Below are 27,547 nucleotides of genomic sequence, written 5' to 3' on the forward strand. Positions count from 1 at the left end.
CTGAAACTACAAAATACAGTCCTTTTCCCAGCACCATCTGTATATATACTGGAAAAAAACTACAAAGCTTACCAGAAGAAAAAGCCAACTTCTCTACAAGTAGAGTGAGATTTCAGAGGGCAGCTATAGTCTCTAGTGAAAACAGATATGCCAGAGCACGGGAAGATGATTTTCCCCAAATCCCATGCCAAGTTAAATCGCAACACCAAGAACAGTATGCAAATCTCACTGATGTGGTAAAACATCTGCAAGTCCATGTGTGGCTTTTCTGCTTATTTATGTGTCTCTACATATCGTTATTTTTCACATGCTGAATACGCAAGCCTGAACTATGCCTCTCTCACACTTGGGAAGTGTTACATGTAACTGCTCATTATTTTCCCAGAGTGAATTACTACCAAAGTGGGAAACAAACCTTGGAATAGTCTTCGTTCATCTAAAATCCTGGGTCTTTATGCTTGCAGTTATCATATTTCTCTTAGGGTTACTAGATATAGTACCATATTTCTCTTATTTCTGAAAACTCTTTGTGATTAGATAGGGCAAATTCTCCCTGTCTCTTACTACTTGTAAGGTTGTTTCTCCAAGTGCCCACTGTGCTGAACTTGGGTTACAAGTTGGATCACAAAAGAAAAAGCCATCAAACATCTCCTATAGTGTTGGTGGCACATAAAGAGGGAAACTCAAACAGGCAGGGAAAGAGAAGATGCTGTATTCCTCCTACTCCTTGCTTTGTATGTGTAATATCCCCATTTCTCAGGACACTCTTGGCGACTCCTTGTCCCACATAGAGCGCACAATGTGGTTCCCACTGTACATCTCCTTTTCTCTGCTTCCTAGGGAGTCAAGATTTATATATGACAACCACAATATGTCTGTGTGTATGTCTATGTCTGTGTGTTGATCCAGAGTTTCTGTCTTGGCCTACAGCCATTGAGCCAAGGTTTGTCAAAAAGCTGGAGAAAGCAAATTCCTGCAAGTTCTTACAAGTTTTGTGAAAACAGCCAGGAAGGCATTTCTATAATTATCTTTGTGAAAGGCGAGGCTGGCATGTGCAATCCCAGAGACAGGGGAGCATCCCAGCAAATTCCTCAACCATGGGAAAAGTATCCACTGAGACTCACAGTCAACCACTGGACACAAATTTATAGGCAAGTAGGCATGCTCAACCTCAGTGCTCAGAAAACTACTCATCTGGCTAGGCAGGCACTGCAAAACATAAGTCATTTGAATGATTTATTCCATTCTTTCTTCTAAATTTTTCCCAGCATTGGATCAGGAGGGAGCAAACTGGTGGGTGACACACATTTGCTAGCACAGCAAGGATCTTTATAGAAGCAGATTTTGTATTTTCCAAATTAAACAGAAGAAAAGCCAATGACAGGGTGTGGTAAGGGATCCTGTTTGTTTCTAAGCCTCTTTTCAAACACTTTGCATGCATGTACATTCAAATACAGAACAGCATCCATTCTGAAATAAGCACCAGGGTAGAGCCAAGGCATGGGCCTTGGGGTAGCTAAGTTTACTTTTTCAAGGTCTGTATTTCAGAGCACAGATATCTATTGTGAGTGTTTTCATCACACATGCCTGGTCAGCACTGGCTGTGACTGCTTAAATAAGAGGGAAAAGGGAAAGACTGAGCCCATCATCACCCTTACTCAAGCCATGCCCCTTTAGTTGCCCACGCACAGTTCAGCTGCACAAACCAGCCTGTCAGTGGCCCTTTACTCAGGCTGTTTACTGCCCACCCTGCTTGTGATGATCCAGGGCAGTCAAGAGCAAAAGCAAGCCACTCACCTGGGAGATCTGCAGGCAACTGGAGGAAGCAGGCTGTGAAAAAACCAGCCACCAAAAACCACAGCAGGAAGACAGTGCTTGTACAAACCTTATCAAGCCACATAATACTTCCCCGCTGGTGTAATAATGAAGGGGAAACTATTTCCCACCACAGCTTACTATGTGAGGATGTAGCCTCAGTACAAAAGGACGTGTGAATTTCCAGGCTAAAACCGTTGTGCCAGACCAGACTCTTAAGGAGTTCAGACCTGGGCAGGCACATATCACGCACGTTGCCCACAACAGCAGCAGTGGTAACAGCACAGGCAGCACAGAGTGGAGGACAAGAGACTCAGACACGTGACTGCCCTGCCCAGAGTGTCTCACTGGTGAGTGAAAACTGAGCTTTAACACATCTTCTCTTGAACTTCCGTCCCACAAACTAAACACAGTGTGGCAGGAGAGATGTGGACTCCCTACAGCTCTGTCCACCTACCCCAACTGCATCAAATCTTGCTACTTAATACCACCATCTTCTCTCCACCCCACAGATAGCTTCCTTTCTTCCCCCATGAAACTCTGAATGTTATTTTTCACAAGTTGAAATTACCAACAGTGATAGAATTCTTAGACCTCTGTTTTAAAAATAATTTTTAAAAAGCTTTATGACTGCACTAAAAATACCTCTATTTACTTCAACCCTCTCTGCTCAATCCCTATCTATAGATCCTTTAATGGGATTTACTCAATTTATTTTCTAGTTTCCCAGGTGATGACATGACAGACCTTCAACCTGGTCTTGTGCAATCAGCAAAGGAGAGGTCAGTGAATTGGCAATAACAAAGTATTTGAGAGCCAGCAACAGGGAGGGGAGTTCAGATATTCAACAATAATGTGCTAGCACAATTGCATCCTTCCCTCTATGAAGACTCCAGCATAAGTAAAAGCTTCAGGAGCATATCCTTCGCCATAATCTCCTAGGTTGTTTTGATTTTGTTACTTAAGCACAGTTTGATTTGCTTGCCTTCATCTGCGGCTGGGATCTGCAACAGAGACAAAGATCTGGTGCCTGAGGTCTAGAGAAGAGACCGAAATACAACAGGTCCTACACATCTGCGAAACTTGTAATTGGCAATCAGGCAAGGATCTGAGTTTAATCTCTTGTCCCAGTTTTTCTGTTGCTTTCACATTCCCCAAGTCAACAGCCACTTCTCCTTTTAGGAATTTGGGATGAACATACATTTCTTGCCAGTTCTCACAGATGAGCTCAGTTGATCAGAGCGTGGTGCTAAGAACAGCCAGGTTGTGGGTTCAATTCCCATATGGGCCATTCACACTGGAGTTGGACTCGATGATCCTTGTAGGTCCCTTCCAACTCAGAGTATTCTGTGATGCAGGAATTCAGGCATGTCTGCCACCATCAACAGGGGCACAGTGCCTCTTCCAAAGCATGCAGGGGAAAACCATTTCAGCAAAATTGCTCTGCCAGGGCTGGGTCATAGTGTCAGCGAACATGGGCTACAGGGAACTCCTGAGCAAGTCAGATCCCTGATGTGAGAAAAAGTGGGCTGGAAAGACATGCATGGGAGGCAAGGGAATGGGAGAACACTTCTCCCTAGTAATATGAGATTTTGAAAAGGCTGATGTTTGACATTAGAGAAATGCAAGGCTGAAACATCTCTTTCTAAAAAAACCCTCCATGCACAGACTCCTGCATAGTAACACGGAACTCCAGAGTAGGAAGTTCAACAAAACACAAACTTTCTTAGCACAGGAGAGCCTTGTTAGCTCACCAGTACATGGGAATCTATATGAAAGAAAAAAGCAGCGAAGTATTTTTAAAACATCAATTTAAATCCAGACCAGCTCTCCCTCCTCAGTAAGGCTTCAGTGTAGTTGCTCCTGTTATGAGGGACTGGAAGTGGTGATATTTCAGGCCTATTTTTCAGCAGTGCTCTAAAAACCCTGGCTCTGAAGCCAGCCTGCCACTCAGCCACCTTGCTCTGTTTGCACACAAACCCAAGTTGAGTAACCTGAGGAGACATTAGCAACTCAACACTCACCACAGTTTCATGCTGTGGTCTGACCAAGTGGCACAGACTCTTAACCACAGCATGCTGTGCACGCTAATCCCTCCTTGATACTTCATGTCAGCTCCCACTGTGAATCAGCACAGAGAGCAATGATTTTGGCTTAAGAAGTGGACTCAATTGCACTTGCACTTCTTGGATGGAAAGAGATTATCATTCCTACCTACATTACACAATGATCCTGACTGCAGTCCATCAGCATTCTCCAAATGGTGCCCTAGCAGAGCTAATGTGAAGCTAGGGGTGTCCCAGCTGAGACTGCCTGAACAGCTCAGCCATTCCCTTCAGGTGAAAACACCAAAGGAGCTGATGTCATTTACACTTTACCTGACTGTGTCGAGCAAACTTGTTGGCAGCCAACCACAACACAACAGTGACACTTTAAAAGAAGTGTTCAGGACATGCTTTTCATTACTACAGTCAATCCAAACACAGCATTGCTGCCTCCACCTTATCCCCTTGTGCAAGACTTTAAAAAGCTAAAGCAACAGGTACATGTAGATGATGAAAACATTCCATTTGGAATTGGAATATGCTGAACAGTGCACAAGAACATGAAGTTGGATATTTTCGGTATCCAGAAGTGGTTTTTCATGACATATTAGACTTCCTAATTTTTACACTTCTTCTTTGAAGTTCAGGTCCAGAGCGAGGTGAGCAGTGTGGCACAAAAAGTTGCGCAGCCAATATGGCATGGGTAACAATTCCTTTGACTTTGCCCATCCAGAAAGGCCAGATACTTTGAGAGGTACTGACGGCATTTACAGCTGCCTGATTGAAGGAAGCTGTGGATACAAATCTGTTCCAAGCAAGGCTGCTTCTCAGTCATCTAGACTGGGAGAAGGTCTTTCAAATACTCAATAAAGAGCAAAGCCTTTGGAGGCATGACTGTTCTTAACGGATATGCAAAGAAACCAAGAGCTCTGCTGTAATGGAGGGAATCACTTATCTGCAGACAAGATACTGTGCAGGATCACTTCTAAAACAAAGTCAGTTACTTCCTTCCAATTGTATCCGAAATCTGCCAACAGCAGATTAGTAAGAAAACAGCAATTAGTAAGAAAAGTACTCAAGAGAAAAAATAGGGGAGCACAAACACGGGGATTAGCTGAAAATAGACCGTCTTTTTATTACCATTAGTATTTTTAATTGCAAATGGAATCAGATTACATTCTCCTAGTGATAATGTAATTTAAGCAGTCAGTTATTCAGCATTGTGTTGAATCAATATTCTGCAAAATGTTAACTTCCACGCCAAGTTCATCCCCCTATCCTATCCCTAATATACTTGTTCCAAAAAACCCACTATATTTAATCCCAAAGTATATAAAGTAGATAAAAAAAGCTATTGCAGTCAACTCTAGAGAATTACTTGCCCGGTTTTCTCTTGAAATCTCTATGGAAACTCCTGCTGGTATAATATTTAAGACTTTAGTTCCTAAAGCAACGTTTTCCATTTGACCTCAGGCCTAAAGCTACCTATGTTGCGTCAAAACTGCTCAGAGATGTTGATGCTGGCATCAGCTCAAGTTCTTTTAAAATGCAGTTAAGATGTGCAATAAATAGAGAACAATGAAGTCACCACATGAGAAAAAAATTCAAAAGCTACCGATCAGAAAAACAGATCTTGCAGAGAAACATGAGCAATCATTTCAAAGAATGGCTGAGTGCCCTCCTCTCTCAGAGCTTGCTCAGCCATTATGCTCTTCAAAGTACTGCATGTCACCCTTCAGCTCTGTCAATATGCTATAGATCAAGGATGGAGATACAGGTTAATATATAACCCAAGAGAGGTGAATATATTTGAAATTCCATCCGATCCTCATCAAAGGTAAAAATTCTTCACCCATACTTCAGAGTGCAAGAAGTTACCAAATGCCCCTGAGGACGATGGCTGCCCTTCTGAAATAAGGCCTTCCCCCCCACAGCAACACTACCAGCTCCAGGTGGACTATATGGGTTCTCTATGGGATCTTCACCTTTCAATAGTGGCTCAGAACCAAGAATGTTACTATTGAAGAACAAGGGCGGAAGGGCTGAATCCCAAGATAAGCAGCAGAGCTGACCTCATCTGCTGTTCCCTAGGGCATTCCATTTAGGATCGCATGAAGTTCCTGAAACAGTATATGAAAAACAGACATTGAGGTTTTACTATTCATAGGCAGGAAGTAAACAACATTTAGCAGGAATTAAAACCACTTATTCAGAGAAATTTAAAACACAAACCCCACATACAAATCATGCTGGGGTTAAAGCAGTACTTTAATCCAATGAGGGAGCACAGGAGGAACAGGCCACAAGAAAATCCACACTTGTAGTGCATGTACACACATACACCTGTAAAGGTATGGAGAGAACGAGAGATGCAGGTATCCAATGTTCTTCAAAAAACATGGCTACTACATTAGAGTAGTAAGAATTAGTTTGGTTCAGATCCATTCCCAGAGAAGTCAGTAGAAGATAAACAGCAACAAAACCCTCCAAAATAAACAACACATTTCAATGAGCAGAAAATCAAGCTCCTGATGAGCACTTCTGAAAATCCCTGTCCTACGTGCATGCTCTGCTGAGAGAAACCTGTGTGAGCTGTCAAAACATTGCAGCTTCTGTTCACTTTGAGATCTGTCCCATGCAGATGAGTCTCATCTGAGTTTCTCCCTTACGATGTGAAAGAAATCTACTCTATAAAGTATGCATTTAAATATTCTCTACTACTGAAGATTATCTTTCTAACATGCTGCAGACATTCAGAGGAAACTAACTGGGAAATATAAGGTTTGAGAAACATCAGCAATACAGAAAAAAACAGAAGATACATATGATTGGCCCAGAATTTCACATGTATCACTGCAGCAAGCCATGTTCCTTTATTCAAATCCTTTCACTTTTTTTCGTACTGTGATGACCTCAAAGACAACTATCTCTAGGCCTTAAATCACAGGCACCTCCACTGCCTGAGCTGCAGCATTAGGACCCACAGACGAAGGCAGCTGCCATTGCTCTCCATTCATATAGTCTGTGACAAGCTCACGTGGACTGCACTGAAGCGATATGTGGAATAAACTCCACAAGCAGATATAGTTATGAAGTGGGTATGTATGTCAGCGCCCGACACAAGCGAGATAGTTCTCGTGAAAACTTGTGCACCGAGCTTCAGCCTGTCCCACATCTTTATTCACAAAGGTGTTTAATATGCAATACATTGCACAACTTTTCCATGCATATTCAACCCCTGGCTCCGCGTGTCCTCGCCTCGTATGGTAATCAGATCCACGCCCTTCTGGGCATGCGTTGTTTGCTGTGGTGGTTGCATGGGGGTCTCTGGTGGTCTCTGAGGCTGAAGGCTGTGGTCTTCCTTATGGCTGAACTTTTGAACTTTTCTCCTTTGCGCATGTGCTTTTGGTCCCTTGGTACTTATCCGAGTACGTCTGTTGGCCTTAATTAGCTTGGAGACAGAGGAGTTCCTTTATCTGGGCTTTTTGTATCTCTTGGTCTTCTCCCGGTATTGTTCTTTATGTAAGAAACTTCAGAAATTTGCATTTTCCTATGCCCTTTGTACCATGGTAGAGGTTTCTTAAGTAAGAAGGTTAAAATTCAACACATAGTTCTACAGGGTAAACTTTAAATGCTTAATTTGTATTACTAATTCAAGTGAACTCCAAAAATCTCTATTTCACACTGCAAACAATACAAGCCCTGTATTGGTCTATTGGTCCCCTGCCACCACCTTGAGAGCAAGTTAAACTAGAACAACCATATCAGGATAACATCACAGAGCAACTATTCCAAGGAAAAGGCTTTTGCTTGGGTTAAACAGATTAACAGTGATCTCCCATAAATATTTCTCCCCTCCACACTCCCCACCCCAGTATGCTGCAATTTGTTGCAAGCAGTTGAGGACTACTGAATACCCAGAACTCTGAGATCAACATTTTTTGTGTTTTCTTCCCTTAAAGGCAAATTAACAACTAAGGAAGAAATAATTTTAAAAGTACAATACTCAGTGCTTATATAATGTCAGCAACTCAAAGAGGTGCATGTACTTTTTAATGTACTTATCAATTACAATTCTAGAAAACTGGACATGCCTCTACTCACTCAGCCTTTCACAATAGACACCAATTTTTGGAAAAAAATTTGCTTTTTCCAGTACCAAAAAAAAAAAATCATACCTTTTAGGACCTTAGAAAGATGAAGAAAAACAGCCTTTGGTCAATTGCATCTAATGCAGCCAAAGTCTCACACCCAGTTAATAAAAAAATCATACTCTTGATGTAGCCAAGCTGTACTACACTGATATCTGGGTATTATCCTGGTGCTGGAAAAACCGAATTCATAAAAATCTGGAATTCTATTCAAAAGCTGATAGGACACATGAATCTCAAGTGAAGGTACATCGCAGACAGAGCACAGAGAATATCTTGGTTTTGAGTCCACACATTAAAAATCATAAACATTTCCAGTGGGTTCTGCAAGAGAATAGACACATACTCCAGTGCATCCCAAAGGCCAACTCGCTGCTCTGGCCCCCTGGCTTTATAATTCTACACATAACTGAAATAAACCCAGCGCGAAGCACCATTGTGAAAACTCAGAAGTTGCTCCAAAGGTACTCAAAAGTTGCTCCATTTACATGTTCTCATGTCCTAAGAGAGGGGCAGAGAACGCAACAAAAATATTAGGAATTGGGTTTTAGGAACTGTGATCTCACAGATGAGAACAGAACTATTTCAACTGAAGTCAATGAAATTATACCCACAGACATGAGATCACAACGTGGCACTCAAAAAATACCTTCAATCATAAAATCCCCAGATGCAATGCCTGTGGCCAACATTTATATTAGCCACACGTGCATTATCTTGAAAGAAGGTTTTAATTATTTTTATAGTGAGATAATGGTCCCTTGATGATCCTAAAGTCTAGTAGCATGTAGCAATTAAATTTCATTATTGAGAAGACATTAGCAAACATCTGCTACTTTGAATCTATACAAGAATTAGCAATTTTTCCATTTCTTCACAATAATAGTGACTTTTCCACAATACCATAAAAGCTACTGACAAACTACATACAGAAATTAGAGGAGAAAGCAGGGGAAAGTCCTCTCTGGGGCCAAGTGCAAACTGGAAGTTATACACTTTGCCAGTTGCAAGAAAAATGAGAAAGAAAACACTTCATTCTGTAATAAAGTATCAGCTAACACACTTAGCAGAAGGAAACACATTCATCACCAGCCAGATCTGACTTTCATTCGGGGAACTAAAAATACATCTAGAGAAGTTTGCTAATATGGTTGACCTCAAAATTTGGAACTTCCTTCCTTCCAGATGCAAAATAGCTCAAAATTATGCATTTTCAGGTAAGGATCCAAGGGCCCCTCTACAGTCTATTCCCCACAGAAGTTAATCACCAAGCACTACTGAACACAGTCAGTGCTTCAAACTAAGGAAACACTGTTATCCCCACCTATGGATAGAATATTGAGCAATTAGTCTCTTCTGTGTTTTCTAGGATACACTTTTCAGAGACTCTGCTTTTTCCCTTCCAAACATAGTTTAGAGTTGCAGTTGTTTGATTTACCAAATTAAAAAGATTAGCCAGCCTATTAGGACAAATTCCTGTGATGAGCTGATTTTACACAGCCAATGATGTACTGATCTTACACTGTCAGGGATCAAAAGTGCCAGCAGGATTTTCCATGCACAGGGACACTAATGGATAGAATTCCAGCAGCTTTCCTTCTTGGGTGACCCTTAACATTAATCCAACATAATGTGCTTACAACATTCCCAAGTACCCGTGGATAATAATCTGGCAGATTATTCTCTGTTCTGTAGTTTTTCCTCCAAATAATTTACAGGTTTGGATTTTTTTTTATAACTTCAGGGTAGATAATGAGTGGTTCAATAGCTCCCCTCAGTTTTTGGCTATGTTTGTACAGTCCAGTAAAAGGAACTGCTCTAAAGTGGGCAGAGATTTTTAAATAAAAGGAAATTAATGGGATCCTACCCTTGATTGTCTAAAGAATTCCTTCAGCTGTTTTGATACATGTGGAGGTCTATACAAAACCATTTGGAAGTAACAGTTTCATCCCAAACCAGAAATGAGACTTCTTTTATTGTCATGGCGGTGAGGAATGTGGAGTTACAAATCATGAAGTCATTAGGAATAGCAGACATCTCAAAGACAAAATCTAAATAAATTGACTAAGCTTTTCTATAGCCACTGGCAAAGAAAGTGAGTATAATTATGTAGGAACAAAGCAACAGTACAGCTATTACTTAGTGCATAAGCCCTGAGCAACTCAGTTTTGTTATGCAGTGTTTAATTCAGAGGAGTAAGACATCTGAATTAAAAGATGTCTTACTCCATCTGAAAACTTTAATCCAAACCAAATTAAAATCCTAGGGAAATGTAGCAAGCAGTTTAAAATACATTCTAAATAAAAACACAGAAAAATTGATGTCTGTCTTAAAAGAGACAAGGATGTATAGTTCAATGGCTTTTGTTTAACTGCTTAATTTTGAGGCCAAGACTCATTTGAATATTTATTTCATTCAAACTACATATGAGGAAAAATATATTCATACAGTCTATAACAATCTTGTGTATAGCTAATGTTTACTTGTAACAGGGCTGCTTCACTCTACTTTTAATTTGCCCTTGAACACCATCTTCTTAAGACACCTTTGCAGTAAAAAAAGATGGTGAAACATTACATTAAAAGAGGAGCTCTTCACAGCTGGCTCACAGTAACACCCTCTGATCTCTTCTTGGCAACTGCTGTAGAGATCCACCACCTCTGTAAGCCATGAAGAAACAATAGGTGGGGGAAAAAGCCTACAGGTTAATGTGGTGAGTTTTTCATCTTTCATTCAGGGTGACAAAGAGACACAGCTCATTATGTCTAAGACAGTACACAGCTCTGACCTGCTTGCCACATAAAACAAATAAATTGCCTTCTAAGGAAGTAGCACTAACCTAAATAAATTGTAGGTTGGAAACATCTTGCATCACAAAGTCAGGACTTTCAGGTTATGCAGGCAGGCTAGTGCATTGAGTCTGATAGGCAAATGTCCCATTTATGTTTCTAAACTCAAATTATGTGGTATTTCACAAACCTTTTTCTACTGAAACATCTTAGTGGGTTCATCCAGTTAAAAGGCTGCAGGATGAAACTGTGATATTGTGAAGGAAGTAAATTGCCATCCATTTTGTTAGGAAGGATGATGAAGACATGGGAGGAACACCCACAAAAGCAGTAAAGGAAGGTCTACCATATGTAATTGCACTGCTCTGCATTGCTGTGTAATCTAGTATAAAACTGGTTCTTGTTTTCTCCTTAGTCTCTCATTCTGCATCTGGCAACTCTTCCCTTCCTTTGTGAATGATCCTGATCATTCACACCTCACTCACACCTTAACCTTATTAGCTCAGCTAGCCTGCTGGGGGTCTTTACAGTGCCTTTGACTTAAATAGGAATTTTTCTGTTGGTGCAAAGAAATTTTGACCAAAGTCTTCAAAGAGTGCCAATACATATGTTTATTGCTAAATACAACAATTGTGAAAAATGAGGCAATACAGCAGTTAGATCCATTACATGTTCTTGCAGTGACTAATAATTTCTTTTGTGTTTCAGAAGATTTTTAATAGTCAACTGAGCATGGGAAAATATTTAATGTGATTTTCCAAAGCACTGTATTTCTGAAGCTCTGCCAGTCATGCAGTAGATTGAACACAGCATTATGAAATATTCTCACACATAACCACAGGGACTCTATGACACAGGTCATTTGAAGTCTTGTGAGATTAATTTACAATTCTAGGTAAAGCACATTTCTGAAAGTATTTCACTGGAAACTCTCTGAAGTTATGTTTCAAAAAAAGAAACATGAGTGCAAATCTCACAGCCTCCAGCCCCGGCAATTCACATCCTATAAAATATTCAGAATTTTTATCTTTTGCAGAATAGCTGGAATCCCATGCTCTGGCAAGACAATTTTTTTTCCCCTTAAACAATAAAAATAATAAGAGCTGTTAGCAGGTTGAAGAGGGTCAACAAAACTAGTGTCATGGGCTTTTTATTTCCTTTCTTTCAAACTCCATGGGGAGTCTAATGATCAAACCTTAGCAAAGTGCGTAAGTATGTTGTGTAACAGGATTGTTAGATCTCTTGGCTTCAAACTAAAAAGACTATGAACCAAAATTCCTATTATGGACATTTCTTGATGTTTGGTGGTCTGTTATGCATTCCCAATACAGACAGTAATTTTCATCCTCTTGCCATTAAGATTTCTGATTAAAAAGCATTGCTGCAATACTTCCATGAAATTACTGTAATTTGGGAATTTTTCTTTTGAAAAGGATGTAACAGAATAATTAATGTGTCTATCACTTCCATTCTCTTAGTTAAGACCAAAAGTGGAAGGGAGGAATTATTATCACTTGCTTGCTTTGGCTATGACATTCACAAAATGTCATAGAATCACGGAATCATTTAGGTTGGAAACAGCTTTTGTGTTGGACCTACTTGGGGCCACAATGGCAGAAGCTCCATCTACTTCTGCCCATAGAGACCTGTCCGAATGGACAGCGCAGACTCACAACAAACATCTGAAATAAAGCTGAGTCTTCCTAGAAATATCTGAACTAACACTTCACTGCTAATCTACAAGAAAAGGGAAAGCAGACAAATATGAAGCATATTTCGTACTTATGCTTAAGCAATTCCTGGTTGAAGCTTAAAAAGCTGGTTTTGATCAATGAAGTTCTCTGTTTCTCTGTGCTACGTTAAGGAATGCCTTGCCTTTCTCTGTCTGATGAGATGGCCTGAGACTTGCCCCCAGCAGAGCAAATCTTTCCAAAGCTTTCCTTATTAAAATGCTTCATGTATTTGGAGGGGTCTTCTGTACAGTAACCCACTGCTGTGGATTACAACCAGTGAGCAGCAGGTTTTGAGCTTCACAGTGTGACTAAGAAAGGAATCCAGCCTGAGTGCCATAAACACCATAAGCCAAATCTTAGTCACACAGAATTCAACAGCAAATTTTCTACTGATTCTGTGGAATTTAGAACTAACTTTCTAGTCACAGACACTTATCTATTAAAAACCACAGAAAGAATCTGACATTAAACTTCCTCAATATATGTACTAATTTAAAGCTTTTTGCTACATTTTCACAAGCACCTAATGTTGAAACTTTTCTTCCAAAATTAAAATTTCCTTTGGTATTTCTTACACAGTTTTCTACCCTCCCACTCTCCTGGTATTTTATAAGCAGATCTTAGCATCATAAAACAACACACCACATATAAATACATACCACATCAGATACAGCAGACTTCTCTTAAAGAAAGAGAATTCAGAAATTCTGTGGTCAGTTGAGTTGTTTTTCCTCTAAATAGCTACGTCAGTCTCCCAGTAAATGTAAAGTAGCATTTTAGATCTTCACATATTACTGGAACATTATTTCTTAACTCCTCAGAGAAAATACAGATACTTAACAAGCTTTTTTTAAAAAACCAGACCCAAATGCCCCGGAAATCAAAATGACCAAAACAAGAAACTCAATCAGGAAATGAAATAAGTTCCTAAATTTCTGCACATGGCTGGACTTGCCTCAACAGGTCTTATATGCATCTGCAAAATATAAATGAAAGTTAGTTAGATATTCTTGTAACCATAATTATAGATTTCACTGCATATTTTGAATAGTTATTTGCTTCCAAAATATGCTAATATTTAATTTAGCTGTTTCATTTAGATGTTTCTTTTTCCAGAAGAAAACAGAATTCCTTGATTTTGATTATTGGCCCTGAAAACTGGGGTGATTTATTTCAAGGTCAGTCAAGTTGTGTCTGTTTTGTGGAGAGACATCTAACATAAATTTTACACTACAAACAAACCAACTGACTGCTACTGGGTTTATAATTTCTCATATTTTAACACACTGAAGGCAAAACACTTCAGGTGGAATATTAAAAAAGCAAAAGTCAACTTGCCCCAACCAGATGTATTGCATGATTTAATTTTGGTACTAGTCAGTGGTAACTGAAGTGCAGAAGTGTTTCAAGTAAATTTTTAATTATGCAGGAAAACTGGGAAAAGATGACCAGAAAATACTAAATCATAAATCAAGCTAACCATGTATAAAATTAAGATAAAGCACACACATGCCATATTATCCTTTGAAAAAACCCAAGTGGCCAGATTTCTGTAAGAAGCAGTGAGCACTGTCATTAGATGAGTCCTTAACTCTGCACTTACACCTTCCACAACCTTTTGATGCACCAGAAGGTGTTGGGAGCAGCTGTGGTTTTGCTAATCCAAAACCCACACAATCATCAGAGTTAAATGAGAGCTGACTGGCATAACAAGGAGTTAACCCTTTGAATAAGATGTTGCAGGGCTCCTCCTCAAGGGATTTCTCGATTGCTATAAAAACAATGGTCTAAAGCCAGCTTCCATTGCTAGAATAAAAACAAATGCTGCTTCAGTTACCAAATGTAATGGTTTCAGTATCAATGTAAAAATAGGCTTCAAAATAACACTTTTCCAAAGGTCATGGCTCACAGGTTCCAGGCAATCCATCATCAAAGCCTTTCAAAAGTAGGAGCCAAATTTAACTTCAGCACCTGATAGGATAGTATTAAACAGACAGACTGGCACTAAAGGATTTTTACATAGGAGCTTACACAAAGCCATCAAAAATGTGTGTTATCATAAAACATACTTAGGCATCTCATGTGATCTCAGCAAGCAAGCATGGGTGAGTTCACCTCATATGGCACTAAAATCAATGCTGCAGATTTACTGCTTCCTTCTCCTAAAGTAATGATGAAAGGCATTCTTCTTTCATATTACGTCCTCCACTGAGCTCTTCAGGCTGTTGTGTTCTGCTAAAGACATAAAACTTTGTACAACTTGGCCATTTATTTGCACTAAAATATAGAAACTGATCCATCTTCTGCAGCTGCCAGCTTGTTCAAACCCCAATTTAGATTGTATCTGCCTCATCAGATTTCCCCTTTGGTGATACCTGAGTAATTAGTTTTATTTTCTCCATGCAAGCCTGTTTTTAACATCTTTTTCCTACTTGAACTGCCACAAGTTTTTCAAATGGAGGAAAAGTCAAGCTAGAAACTTATTTTGGGGCGAGGGAACTGCTTTTAATTTTAACTTTTAAAAATGCATGATATATGGGTCATCCAAATGAGCAAGACTTTAAAATTCAGGGGAAAGTAACTGTGATTAACAGATAGTTTTACAAGAGCAGCAGTGAATAAAACCTAGCCACTAGGCAAATTCTAAGAAGCCAAATTGACCAATGTAAAGGAAAGAGGTGATGGCATCCAGCTGCAAAATAAGCACCACTTTAAAAAAGTTGTTTTTTTTTTTTAAACAGTCTTTGGAATTTATTGTCAGATTTTATTTGCATATTTTCCATTGAATTTTATGTCTATCAAGAGATGAAAGTTGTCATGTTGTGTTACTGTTTCTCTTATCCAAGTATTTTGGACACTGATCACAGCATTATGATGAGTGATGTTACCCAAAACTCCGAGTCACAGGGGCACAAAAAGGTTATTAAAGGCCATTCTTTCACAGGAGAGTGAAAAGGTTTCAAGGAAGCACAATTGGTTGTCACTGCTTGTCAATGCTCAAAAAAGTCAGCTTGGCCATATAATTTCCTTCATTGCCTATCCATACCACTAGCTCAATCTCCTCCTGCTCCACACAAAGTCTAAAAACACACATGGTTATCAGTCTCTAAAAAATTTCAGTTTGCATGTTCCTCATCTACTTGATTTTAGGTGGCTCTCAGTAGGAGAATAAATGGAATAGGCCTGATCTGACAGTGCTATCAGAACAACTGAGGTTGCACAACCCCATGCTCCCAGATGCAACTAGCAGCAAGGCTGAAAATGTGTTCTCAGTAGAGAACACACAGCACCTCCTCAGCTGAACAGGAAAGGGTCTCCTAGTCAGAATACGTCTGTTTTATATGCATACATGTGTTCTTACTAGGCATGTGTGTGTATATTTATACACACATATTTACTTATTATATGTCTAAGCAACACAGATTCCTTCAGCTGCTGGGCTCACAGACTCTGCCCAGTAGCCACTTCTGGATCCCAGTGCTCCCAGCTGCTGGCACCTGGACAAACAAGCCCACTCCAGCTGCTGGCAGAGACTGTTACACATATATCCAGATATCTCCAAAAAGTGCTCATTGACTCATCTTCATGGGTTTCAGATCTGGACTCTGGGGCTGAGGCTCTCCTCAGACAGTCCTGGAAAGGACTCTAGACTTGGTGTCCCTTCCTTTGTATTTTAGTTTTCTGCCTGTCATTGTGTCCTTGTGCTCCTCTGGGCCTGCTGAGGTGGGACTTTGGTGAGCTGATGGCTCCAGTGGTGGCCTGGGAGGAGCCCAGTGCAGGGTACCAGTTGGGATCCTCTGTTTGCCTTTGTCTGTGCTCACAAAATGTAGCAGATTGTCCCATACTAGAGTGACTGGGGAATTGAAATGCCCAGCCCCACCTCCAGATTTCTTTTCCTTTTCAATTAATTTATTTTTCTGTAATTGGTGAACATCTGCTCTTCCTGCTGAGCATTTGGTATAATTTAGAGGAAGAATGAAAGGCATCCGAATTGGAAGCATAAACAAAGGCACTTCATTTCAGACAAAACTATCCTCACAGAGAGCATGAAAATAAATTCCAAACAAATGCAAAGGTGAATTTTCCAAATGCCAGTCACCCTCGCTTTAGGAGATGCATCGAGCATTTGTCTGTGATTTTTAAAAACTTTTATTGTACTATCAGGCAAAGAACTCCACAAACCTCATTCAACATTCACCCTAACTGTGGGTACCTTCAGGCTGGCCCCACCCAGAGCTCCCAAGCTGGCTTTGCCACACAGGATGCTTTCAGCTGGTCCAGCACATCCCCTTGAGAGGAGAGGAGGAGTGGTGGCCAGCACAGCAGACAGGCTTCCCTGGCCCATGCAGGCAGAGCTGGGCTGGCTGACCACAGTCCTGCCAAAAGGTATTTTAGCTTTCTGACCAAGCACTGCAGGCAGCAGCCTGCTGCACTTGTGGGGAGTTGCTAAGTATTTCAACCAATTCTTTCCAAGCATGGGGAAAATTACTGCTGCTTATGTAATCTGTCTTTTGCCAAATGGGAATCTGGGAGCTCAGCTGAGCTGAGGTTAGCAGTTAAGGAGCCAAAACATTTTTCACTCTGATGCTCTTTTGGTTTCCACCATTGACTACAGATTCTGCTAAAAAGTTACATCACAGTCCTAAACGTCACCTATAGCATTGGGATCAAGCAAGGTGTTTTGTTTGAGGTACAGTTTGGAAGGCAAATTTTGGGAATACAGGGACATCAGGTCGTATATAACAAAAGCAGCAGCAGCAGCACTGAACTGTGTAAGCCCCACAGGGCCCAGGTACTGTGTGGAACTTTGTTATCCCATGTGACAGTGGGTACCCCGCTGACCAGTGGCTCCCGGAAAGACACAGCCCCAGGTGTCTTCAGACAACCCTCCCACCTTGTTTCTTAAATTGGAAACTTATTTAACCTCTTAATTGCCAGCACATAATTGCACTGATTTACACTCAGAGTCTGTTTGTAACATATCTCTTGAAGAAGCTGAGTTCATAGTTTTATACTACCTAATATAAATATGCATCATGGAAAGATGTATACGCCAAGAAAAGAAAACAGAGACAATAAAAAGGATCTCTCTCAACCAAAACAGCATACTGATTAATTGAAAGCCTGTTTCATAGTTTGTCAGGAAATGGCAGCAATGAGTATCAATTTCAAAAACATAAGCATAAAATAATACAGAAAACCAGCTAAAGGAAGTCTGTTATGGAAGTCTTTTACAGCAGTAATAAACCCCAAATCCTGGAAAACATTAAATGGTTCAAGACCACATGCTCTTATCAGGTATAAAAACTGGCTTATAAACTCATATGAATTAAGAACAAAATAATGGCAATACTCTTCAGATCACATCTGTGATGAGAAATGGCTCATCCAAAAAGAGGATGCCAACCCACCTGCCGCTCCTGTAACTTGAGTGTGGGTCAGTTCTTACTCTCAGTCAAGTTTCTGCTAGCTTGAATGAGAGTTGATCATATTGATGGTCAGAAAACTAATGTCTCAAGTTTAGAAACTTAACTCTTGTATATGTACACAGGAAAAACAGTCTCTTCTGTTCATCTCATGGAACATTAAAAGAAAACAAGCCATGAGGGAATACTGGTACAAACAGGTGTGACAGAAAACACGAGCTCCCTCTTCTGTATGTACCTTTGGTTGGCAAAGCATTTCTTTGCCCTTATATCTACTAAGGGATGAGTTCAGTATGGTTAAGGAAACAGCTGAAAGCAGCAATACTGTTCTTAACTGTTTTTAATTCAAAAGCCCCTAAACACGGTCCAACAACAGACATGGGGGTGTTTTGTGTATCCTTCTTCCCTAATTAAATTCGAGATACTTTGTGGAAAGGATATACAAGTGGTGCCACCCCCAAACCAGCCTCTGACTGTGTCACTGCTGTAACTGAAAGGGTTGAATTTTTGTTATTCTCAAACCCAGCATTCTGCAACAACAGAAAATGCTTTTACAATTTTCTTACATGCACCGCTAATAAACTTGATGAACAGGTCTACCACTCTCTTACGAACTCAGCATAAGTCAAGTTTGTTTTGGTAGCTATGGGCTTCTTCCCTTTCACTATTTCCTCCAAAGCTCATCTGTATTTTCAGCTATTTTAAAAAACAAACAAAAAAACCTAAAGGAAAGCCCCAAAAGCAAACAAATAAACCAAAAAGGCAAGGACAAAGAGATGCAAAGACAAAACAGGTTTGCTTCACTTGACCTAGTTAACCACAACACAGCAACATAAAAATTCTGTCTTTCTTCAATACAATACTCCAGCTGAATGCCACATGTAGGTGTAAGAGTAGGAGAGCTTTGTGACACTTGCAGGCAGCTCACTGCAGTTTCCTGTGTGACAAACAGACCCATGGAGTCAGTAAAGCTGATTCTCAGTGAACCAACGACAGGCGTCATCAAAGGAACAGGAACCCGCAGCAGGGAAAAAACCGCGGCTCAATGCCAGTGTCAGTGTGTCTTGGGCTTGACTAATTTCTAGTTATGCCAACACACTTCAGATTGTCAAATTTACTTTGAAAACCCTACAGACTCCCCTAAAATTATTTCTGTAATAGCAATAAGTAAAAGCTGTAGTACTGTGAGATTTGATTCCAATCCGTGTGGTGACAATCTCACTTAAAAAAGAGAAAACGTGAGGAAAACAAAGGAGACATGGTTGATCTTGGCTATGGCTGCCACTGCTGTTGCTTCGCTGCACTTTATTTTAAGTAAAGCTACATTTTTAAACACTGACAGAGCTCAGTAAAAATTTAGTAGCTATAACTTACAGTTAATCTTGGTTAGATTCTCCATCACCTGAAGTCCTTAAATCAATTTTGGGTACCTCCCCAGAAGATAAGCTGTAGCTCAGCCAAGTTTATTGAGCTGTATAAAAAACTACTAGATTAGGCTTTCTGGTTTGTGTTTATGTAAGATTGCAACCATGACATAATGTCTCTAACCTTAAGTATCCACTAGGCTATAGAATATCCAAAATTCAAAGGCTGTATATGGGAGCTAATAACTCTAGTGCACCAAAGGTGGGCATGTAAAACATCACATGACAAACAAGAAAAAACAGCGCAGTAACTCCAACAATGGCAACTTTGGTGAAGTATGGAAAATTACTGCACACACTATTATGCTGCAAATACAGCGCTGAAAATAAAATTCACATCTTATAACAAGACAAACAACTACAGAACATATCTGTCTTACCAGTGCCATGGCAACTGTAAAATAAAACACACACACACTGACCTGAAATAGTAGCAACATCTTCCCGTTAAGAATATTGCTTATAAGGGAACAAGCAAGAGCCGACTGACCACATATCCATAAAAGCTGGGAATGTTTTCCATTTCCAGAAAGTGTTTCAATGCCTTTACTATTTTTACCAAAATAAAAAGAAACCAAAACAACCAACCAAAAAAAATTAAGAAAAAAAAAAAAGAAAAAAAAAAGGTGGGTTTGTCCCTGATTTTACAGTCCCCAAGTACATGAAGCTGACAAGCTGAACATATGCACACTTCAGGGACTTTCCATAATCCAAACCATCCAGTTTCCATTTGCCTCAGAATGTGCTGATAAAAACAAACTCCCTTAACCAGACCCTGATCCCACAGGCTGACCTAACCCTTACACACAAGCATCCCACTCTTTTGTCTCACCAAAGAGACAATGACCAGCTCACACAAGTAGGCTGACAAAGTAAAAAAGGAACAGCTGCATCTGCCCAGCCAGGGATTAACTAGCATTTTAGCCCTGTCTGTCCACTGAACAGCTTTCACATTACTAAGATTCACCACTCTAATGCCATTCACTCCAGTGAATTTTCAAGAAATGCTATATACAATTGGATAGACCTGTAAGAAAGGTTGTACCAGGTTGATTGGAGACTCTTTCCTAAAGAAAATCTAGCGCAGGCTGTTTTACAACTGTATATCAGATATTGTCCCCTATCACTGCTGGCAGATTTCAAAACAGAGAGAAGTCTTGAAAATAGCAAACTCCTAAAAATCCGGTAAAAAATTAATGCAGAGAAAAGAGACTCTAATAAGAGTGTGTCAGGAAAAAGCCCCCAAATGTGAACTGTGCCATTATCTGTCTTATTTGGTGGTACAGCACCAAACCAGCTTCTGAGTCAATGTAGCAGACTATTGCCCAAGGTAGTATTTAATAAGGAGAACAGTGTAGAGTTGGATGTATCCAAGCAGAAGAGGATAGACATCTAGTCATTATCCTATTTTCAAGCCACAAACATTTGCATTTGCTTGTTTAACCATAATATATTTTTCTATTAGCAAATGACTATGTATGTTCACAAGTTCTCCACATCTGAGCAAAAATTCAAAGCAGAATCTCACGCCTAGGATCAAGTATCAATTACCATCTCCTACAATAAATATAACTGTAACAGAAATAATCTTGCATACTGCACTGGACATTTAAATATTGTCTAGCAAGCAAAAATAAGAGCTAATACATATACTCACATATACCCCTTCATGTCTTTACTCTGATTAACACAAAAGTCTGATTTACATCATAAATTTGTGAAAACTAACATGGAAACTGTTCTGCAGCTCAGTGACCTGTTGGAACCAACTCAACACAAGTGCTGTGCACACAGTCCTTCCCAGTAACAAAAGCCTGTGAGCCACCAAATGGGAAGGGAAAACAGCAAAACAACAGGCATGTTTTTGCATTTAATAACCAGAAACAGTTTGGACTGCTATTCTCTACCCTGTTCACTTACTTTCTAAAAGCTCCCATTTAAACACCTAGAATAACTTCTCATGAACTACTTAATACAGTTCCCCAACCTGAAAGTCCTAACAGCTGCTGCTGTTGGAAGCATCCAGAACATTACTTGCATATACTTTGTAAAAATGGCATTTGCTAGTAAAAGCAAAGCTTTTAAAGCTTAGGGGAAATAGCCTTGGGGGTTTCCCCTTCTGAGAGCCCAAAGTTTTATGACTGAACCTAAAGGACTGCCAGACTTCTAAAGTGACAACACATTACAAAAAAATTTCCTATGTGTTTTGCAAATTTGAAGTCAGCCACATTTCACTACTGACATAAGGGTTTTTAATATCAGCTCTAATGAAATATAATTCTCCAATGACATAACTGTGAAGTAAAGCATTTTCATTTCACTAGCTGGCAGAGAGGTTTTGGCCTTATTATTATTATTTCTTATGTAGAGCCAAAAGTGTTCTAGGCCCTGCACAGACATGCCTGAAGACAAAACTTTTTCCTTGTATCTGCTGTAAACACAGAGACCACAGCATATTCAGCTTTACAGCACAGGTCACGCATTTTCACACAATTGCTACAGCCAAGTCATATGGTAGGACACAGGAATAAGACAAAAATGTAAGAAATAGTTTGCCTTCATCTTCTCTACAGTTTCACTTTCACTAAACCTCTTTGGGTAGGATTAGATAGTTTCTGGTTTGGGAGAATGTCACTGTTAATTGGAAAAAATCCTATAGTCAATGAAGAACTTCCAGCCATCATCATAAAAGCCTGAGGGGAAGGGGGCACAAGCTGAGGGTTAAAATGATAGTTTTATTTTTAAATCTGGTTCTTCCTGAGATCACAATTCCTCTGCTGGATGAGAGAGGTGTTTATTTTAGAATTGATACATGCACAGCTCACAACAGTTTAACCACATACACCAATAAAAATGTAAAAGCTCCTGTTTGCAAATGACTGAACTGAGAAGAGCTCTGCCCTCCCTAGACCCTGAACACCCAAGAAACAGGGATGACAGAAAAAGCTACGCTTATCCCATCAGGGCCTATACCCCCTGATGAATGAGATGAAATCCAAGCATGGAAGACAGCAAGTCAGAAAGAGAGACTTGTCTACTCCAAAGCCCCTGAATAGTTGGTAGGAGCATCTGACATGGCCACTTTGTTCTGAATTTGTCGTGGGAATAAGCAACAACAATAACAATGCTGTACTCACCCCTTCACCTACACATCCTGCTCAATGCACATTACTTCAAGTCTCCAATGGCGTTACTTGGGACAGAAATTGCCTCAGTTTGGCTGTTGCTTGCATGCTGTGCTTTGGGACCAAGCAGTGACCCTCGTACCATGAAGTGCTAGGGAATACTGACACTCCAGGAATACCACCACAAACAGATCCAGCTCCAGCTTAAGAAAGAACTTGAAAGGGGTATCTCATGGCATAGTTCACAGTAACAAGTCTAGGCCTGACCTGCTAAAACATACACAGAAGGGATAAGCCATACTGGCAGGTACAAAGGGGACGCCTCTGCTGTGGCAACATCTCCTAGTGGCTGTCATGAGTGGAAGGTAACAGGACACAGTCTCTTTGCCACAGGCCTGATGCACACTCAGCTTGAAAAAGAATAAGAATTCAGTGCATTAAATTGAAAGGTGGAGAGAAAAGCCTCCAAAAACATGCCAAAGGGCAGATGGCTGGTGAGAGTTAACAATAAGGTTCATTTGTGGGGTTCATTTGCCAGCTTCTTGTACAAGTCTTGAGATAACACCTTGTTGGATTCATAAAAACCAAATGCACTAGATTAGCAGCAATTTCCCCTTTGGACTTGACTCTAATCAGGGTATCTTGGTACCCCTGCCCTCCTTTTGCATCTTTCTAAAATCCCAAAGCACATTTTTGTGGGGGTTTGCAGACCCTGAACTGCAGCCCGAACATGGTTTGAACTCTCAGTGAACCACTGACAGCTGCACATAACTTCCGTTTGGGGCTGCAGCAGAAGCTGAAAAGAAATCATGTTTGATTTTTCTACTTTGGGGGGCAAATGAGGAGAACAGTCCACATAATGCATTACGATGCAGCTTGCAGTGGTGGTGGCTGTCTCTTTTGGGGCCGCAGCTCATTTCTGTTAAGACAGCTATGCAGGATGAAGTAAGTGTTATCCTTCAGCTTCTCTAGACTGCTGACAAACATTACACTGGTTTCCAATGCTGATTGAACACTGAAGAGAAAACACAGAGCACGACTTCCCAAAAACGGGCAAAAACTTTGGTCCTCTCTGGAGGACACTCTGGGAAGAGGCAGAGGATAAATGGGGTCAGGACAGCCTTTCCCAGCTCCATGCAACTAAGCACAAATCAACAGTAACAGAGAGGTTACCTCTGAGGGGCTGTGTGAAGCTTGCAGCAGACAACAGCACAGTGGGGGAAAACTGCAATGCATATCTGCTCTCCACAGCCAAGAGATCACAGTCAGGACTAACACACTTGCTGGAAGCTTTGCCTCAGAAGGGAGAGAATCAAAACCATGGAAGGATGGCAGGGTTTATCCCACTGTAAATGCTGGCATTTATAATGGAGTGCAAAGTGTCACCAGATGCCTGTTGCAGACACTCATGGTCTGCTTTTCACAATGTCATGTAACAACACTTTGTACTAAGATTTCATACAGCAGTGGTTCTTTAAGTAATTATGTTTTCTGCTTGTATGAAATGGTCTGCATTGACCATACCAAATAAACTATTGTCCCACCAATCATATTGCCATAATCAGCTACCAACATTTGTTTTAAGGCACTGCCATTTCTTGAGAGCTCTTACCTTTTTATTAAAGGGCAATGAAAGCCTAAAACCAACAGAATACTCTTCCCCAAAGGCAACATCCCTTTCCTCAAGCACTGAAGCAATAAATGGCATAGGAAGGAGAAAAAAATCATGAAATAGTCACAAAAACTATCTAAAGCCTCTGTCGATGAACTCAAAAAATGCTATTTTTCACACAGTTCTAGAGGCCTAATATAGTAGAGTTACAGTAACAAGTAGAGCTATAGTCCTAATAGTAAAGTTATACTAAAGCAGTATTAAATCCTCTACATCTTCCACCCACACAAACAAAGCAGTCCCCTCCTACCCCTCCACAGCTTCCAGCCTCAAATATCCTGGCGTAAAATGATCAGACAAAATAGGTGACTTATGTTTTTATTGGTTCCTCCAGACTATGACGACATTTCCTAAAACACTGAGCCAGGAAACTATTAATGTCTCTGAAAAAGTGGAAAGGGTCAGACTATTTTAAAGGATGTGTTTGCTAAGAAGCCTTTGTTATAGATGTATAGGCCACTTAATATTTGATTAATAATAACAAAAGTATTTCGCATTCCCTTAATATTTCTAGCTCTAAGGCATATTGTGAACATATTTGTTACATTGTGTTACAAATACGTTCTTGTTTTTCTTGCGTTATGAAAGCATTACCCCTTTCCACCTTTCTGAGAAATAAAATAAGCAGGTCAATAAGCTTGCCTAAGATTTTGTAAAGTATTATATACATTCCAAGATCAGAATTACCGACAGATCTGTGTGTGCTCCTAATCTCAGGCTTTTATTGGAGAGAGAAATGAAAATGGTCTCAGTTTATCACCATTATAATAATGAAAGACCTGGAATATTTTCTAGATTTATCTCAGCTGTGTTGGCCTGCATTTGGCAACACAAGTCAGGTCAGGCACTTGCAGGATCTCTTGGGGTCAGAGATCCCTTTAAAAAGCTCTCTGTGTGTTATATATAAGCACTAAACCAGAGCAACCAGTACTCTAACAGGAGCATAGCACAATGCATGCAGAACAGAGAGATCCCACAGAGACTCCTCAAAACTTTCTAGTTTTCTAGCACATACTACAAGTATATAGCTCTTCATCTTGGCTGCTTTGTCAGTAGGTCTGGGAAATATCAAGGGGGACACAATGGACTTGCACAAAAACCTCAGAAGTAAAGATGCTCCAAAGACATCACCACTTCTTTTGTGGCCAGACAATCTCACCCACAAACCCAGCTCTGATCCTGGCAGCACAAGAGTATGTGTGAAGGTCAGTTCCCTAATGCAGGAGTACAAAGCAGATAGTGCCACGTGTTTCACACAGGAGAGCACTGAGGCATCCTAGAAGAAATACAAGTCACTCTGTTTTTACTGACTAAGGAATTTCAGTCTTCAGTCACATCTCAAACAATCACAGTGGGGTGAGACGATAAACACTGCAGGTAAAAATCCCACTATTTCACAGTGCCACCTCCTGGGCAAGCAAGGCTGGAAAAACCCCCTTCTCTACTGCAGCATCCAACATTTTAGTGTAGTCTCCAAAGCTCTGGCAGGCCAGGCATTACCTCTGTTCTCAGAAGGCAGGCCATGAATACATGGAAAGAAGAGTAGATTGTTTACAGTTCTCCCCATGAAACATGAGCTGCAGCAATCCCACTCTTGAGTGAGGCTGTATCTGCATAGGAAAGCACCACACAAACCCACAGGATTAAGTTCACTCTGGGTTGCTGGCTAATCACAAATTAGCAATCAGGGCTTCCTTTCAACATCCAAACAGGAAATGGGAGTGGAGGAAGTGAAAGCTTAATAATTTCTTGCATGTTAACAAGTTACATGAGCCACTCCAATAAAAAAAACTTTGCTAAGTGAACTTAAACCTAGCACACAGTCTGTCCCCAAATGGCAAGCATTTATCTTTAAAACCAAGCTGTGCATTTTGGAAAGACAACGGATGCAGACATTTAAATCAGCATAATTTCCAGTATAAGAGGACATCAAGCAGTGATTTGAAGTTGAGGATCCTAGTTTATTGTAATCACTAGTGTTGAGACAATAACCCCCAAACCAAACCCAAGGTGGTAATCTGGCATCTCTCTTGAAATTTAGTGAAAAAACAGGATTAGAAAGGAAACATTTTACTTATAACAAACCATTAAGTCCATAATGGCCCCTGACAAAGGAGCAAGAAAATCAGGCCTAATGTTAGCTCAATTTCTTTCTGCTATCTTTTAGGGGTACTGTACTCTTTGGGTGTGCACATCCCATAATATTTACTTGGTCACACACAGTTAAGCATCAGAAAAGCTGGGAAATAAAGTCCCTGTAAGATACTGAGAACCCTAAAATGCCTAAAGGAGCACAGGACTTTCAGACCTCCATGTCAAGCACAGCAAGGAACATCTCTCCATTTTTAGGTTAAGAGATCACAGCCCCAGGCAATTGGGAAAAGCCTGGCCCATAAAACACTCCTAATTTGGTACTTTGCTGTATCTTCACAGCAAGAGGAGGAAAAACAATTTTGTGCAACTGTTGAGCAATTCTCAAGAGTTCAAGACAGATGAAAGGCCAGTTTCTCGGTCGCCTGAAGATATTAAGATAGATTAGGGACAAAAGTAAGATGACTTAAATGGGTAGATGTAGACTGAAGTTTCGAGGGAACAAAACTGCAAGGTAGAATTCCTTGTTTTTTATGGATGTCATCAATGAAAAAGAAAAATCTCTTGGAAGAGCTCTGCAATATAGAAAGAGATTATTTCAGTGGGCTGCATGAAGAACAGAACAGAAGCAAAGGAATTTGGAAAAGAAACCCTGCTGTCAATATAACCACTACACAATCTCATTATCTCCCAGAGATGCAAGCAAGAACAGACATATAACACAGATAGTTACCATGGCCCACAATAAACTAGCTACAATAAATAAGGAGCTAAAACTGCGTAGGTGCATGCTCTGCATTATGGAGTGTGAAAGTAAGTTTTTTTCCCTACTTTCAGCAGTAGAGACATGGCCACTCCTAGTTCTAAGGCAGCATTTACCATGAAGTGTTACCAGCCATAAGCTGCCTCAATATACTTGTTACACTGTGCACTTAGCTGGAAATGCAGACCTTGCTGTAGACTCTCATATTGTTCTGAGTAATAAAAAGGGGGAAAAGTCTGTTGTACATGAACATCTGAATTTCCATCCTGGATCCTTCAGACTGCTTTCACAGTTGGCATTCCCTGTTTCCAAGGTGACAGGAGGCAGAGCAGATATTTAATCAGCCTTGGTTTTAGACCACCCATTTGCAAAAACTCTCCAGAAGAGTTTTGAAAGCTGAAAAGCAAGGAGTCTGTAAGACTGCTGGGCTTGGTGTTGGGGTTTTTGTTTTCTAAGACATAATCATTGGTAGGTATTACATCTGTCACTGGCAACACTGATAACTTCCACAGT

At 40.3% G+C, this 27,547-nt stretch overlaps 2 protein-coding genes across 10 annotated transcripts in view; one reads left to right on the plus strand and one right to left on the minus strand.

Moving 5' to 3' along the window:
- Window positions 1–27,547, minus strand: part of CMSS1 (cms1 ribosomal small subunit homolog) — a 223,453-nt gene that overhangs the window by 47,057 nt on the left and 148,849 nt on the right. Inside the window, exon 1 of one of the 7 annotated variants that reach the window (XM_038133435.1) lies at window positions 1,798–5,836. The exons of the other annotated variants lie outside the window; for them this stretch is intronic. Within the exon in view, the coding sequence (XP_037989363.1) occupies window positions 1,798–2,059 (262 nt within the window). The 5' untranslated portion in view covers window positions 2,060–5,836. Of the gene's footprint in view, window positions 1–1,797; window positions 5,837–27,547 lie in introns of those variants that run through there. 7 annotated transcript variants of the gene reach the window in all.
- The window catches only part of FILIP1L (filamin A interacting protein 1 like), a 190,918-nt gene that overhangs the window by 14,175 nt on the left and 149,196 nt on the right, over window positions 1–27,547 (plus strand). The window lies entirely within an intron of this gene.

This window comes from Motacilla alba, chromosome 1 (assembly GCF_015832195.1).
Source record: "Motacilla alba alba isolate MOTALB_02 chromosome 1, Motacilla_alba_V1.0_pri, whole genome shotgun sequence".
NCBI classification, from domain to species: Eukaryota; Metazoa; Chordata; class Aves; order Passeriformes; family Motacillidae; genus Motacilla; species Motacilla alba.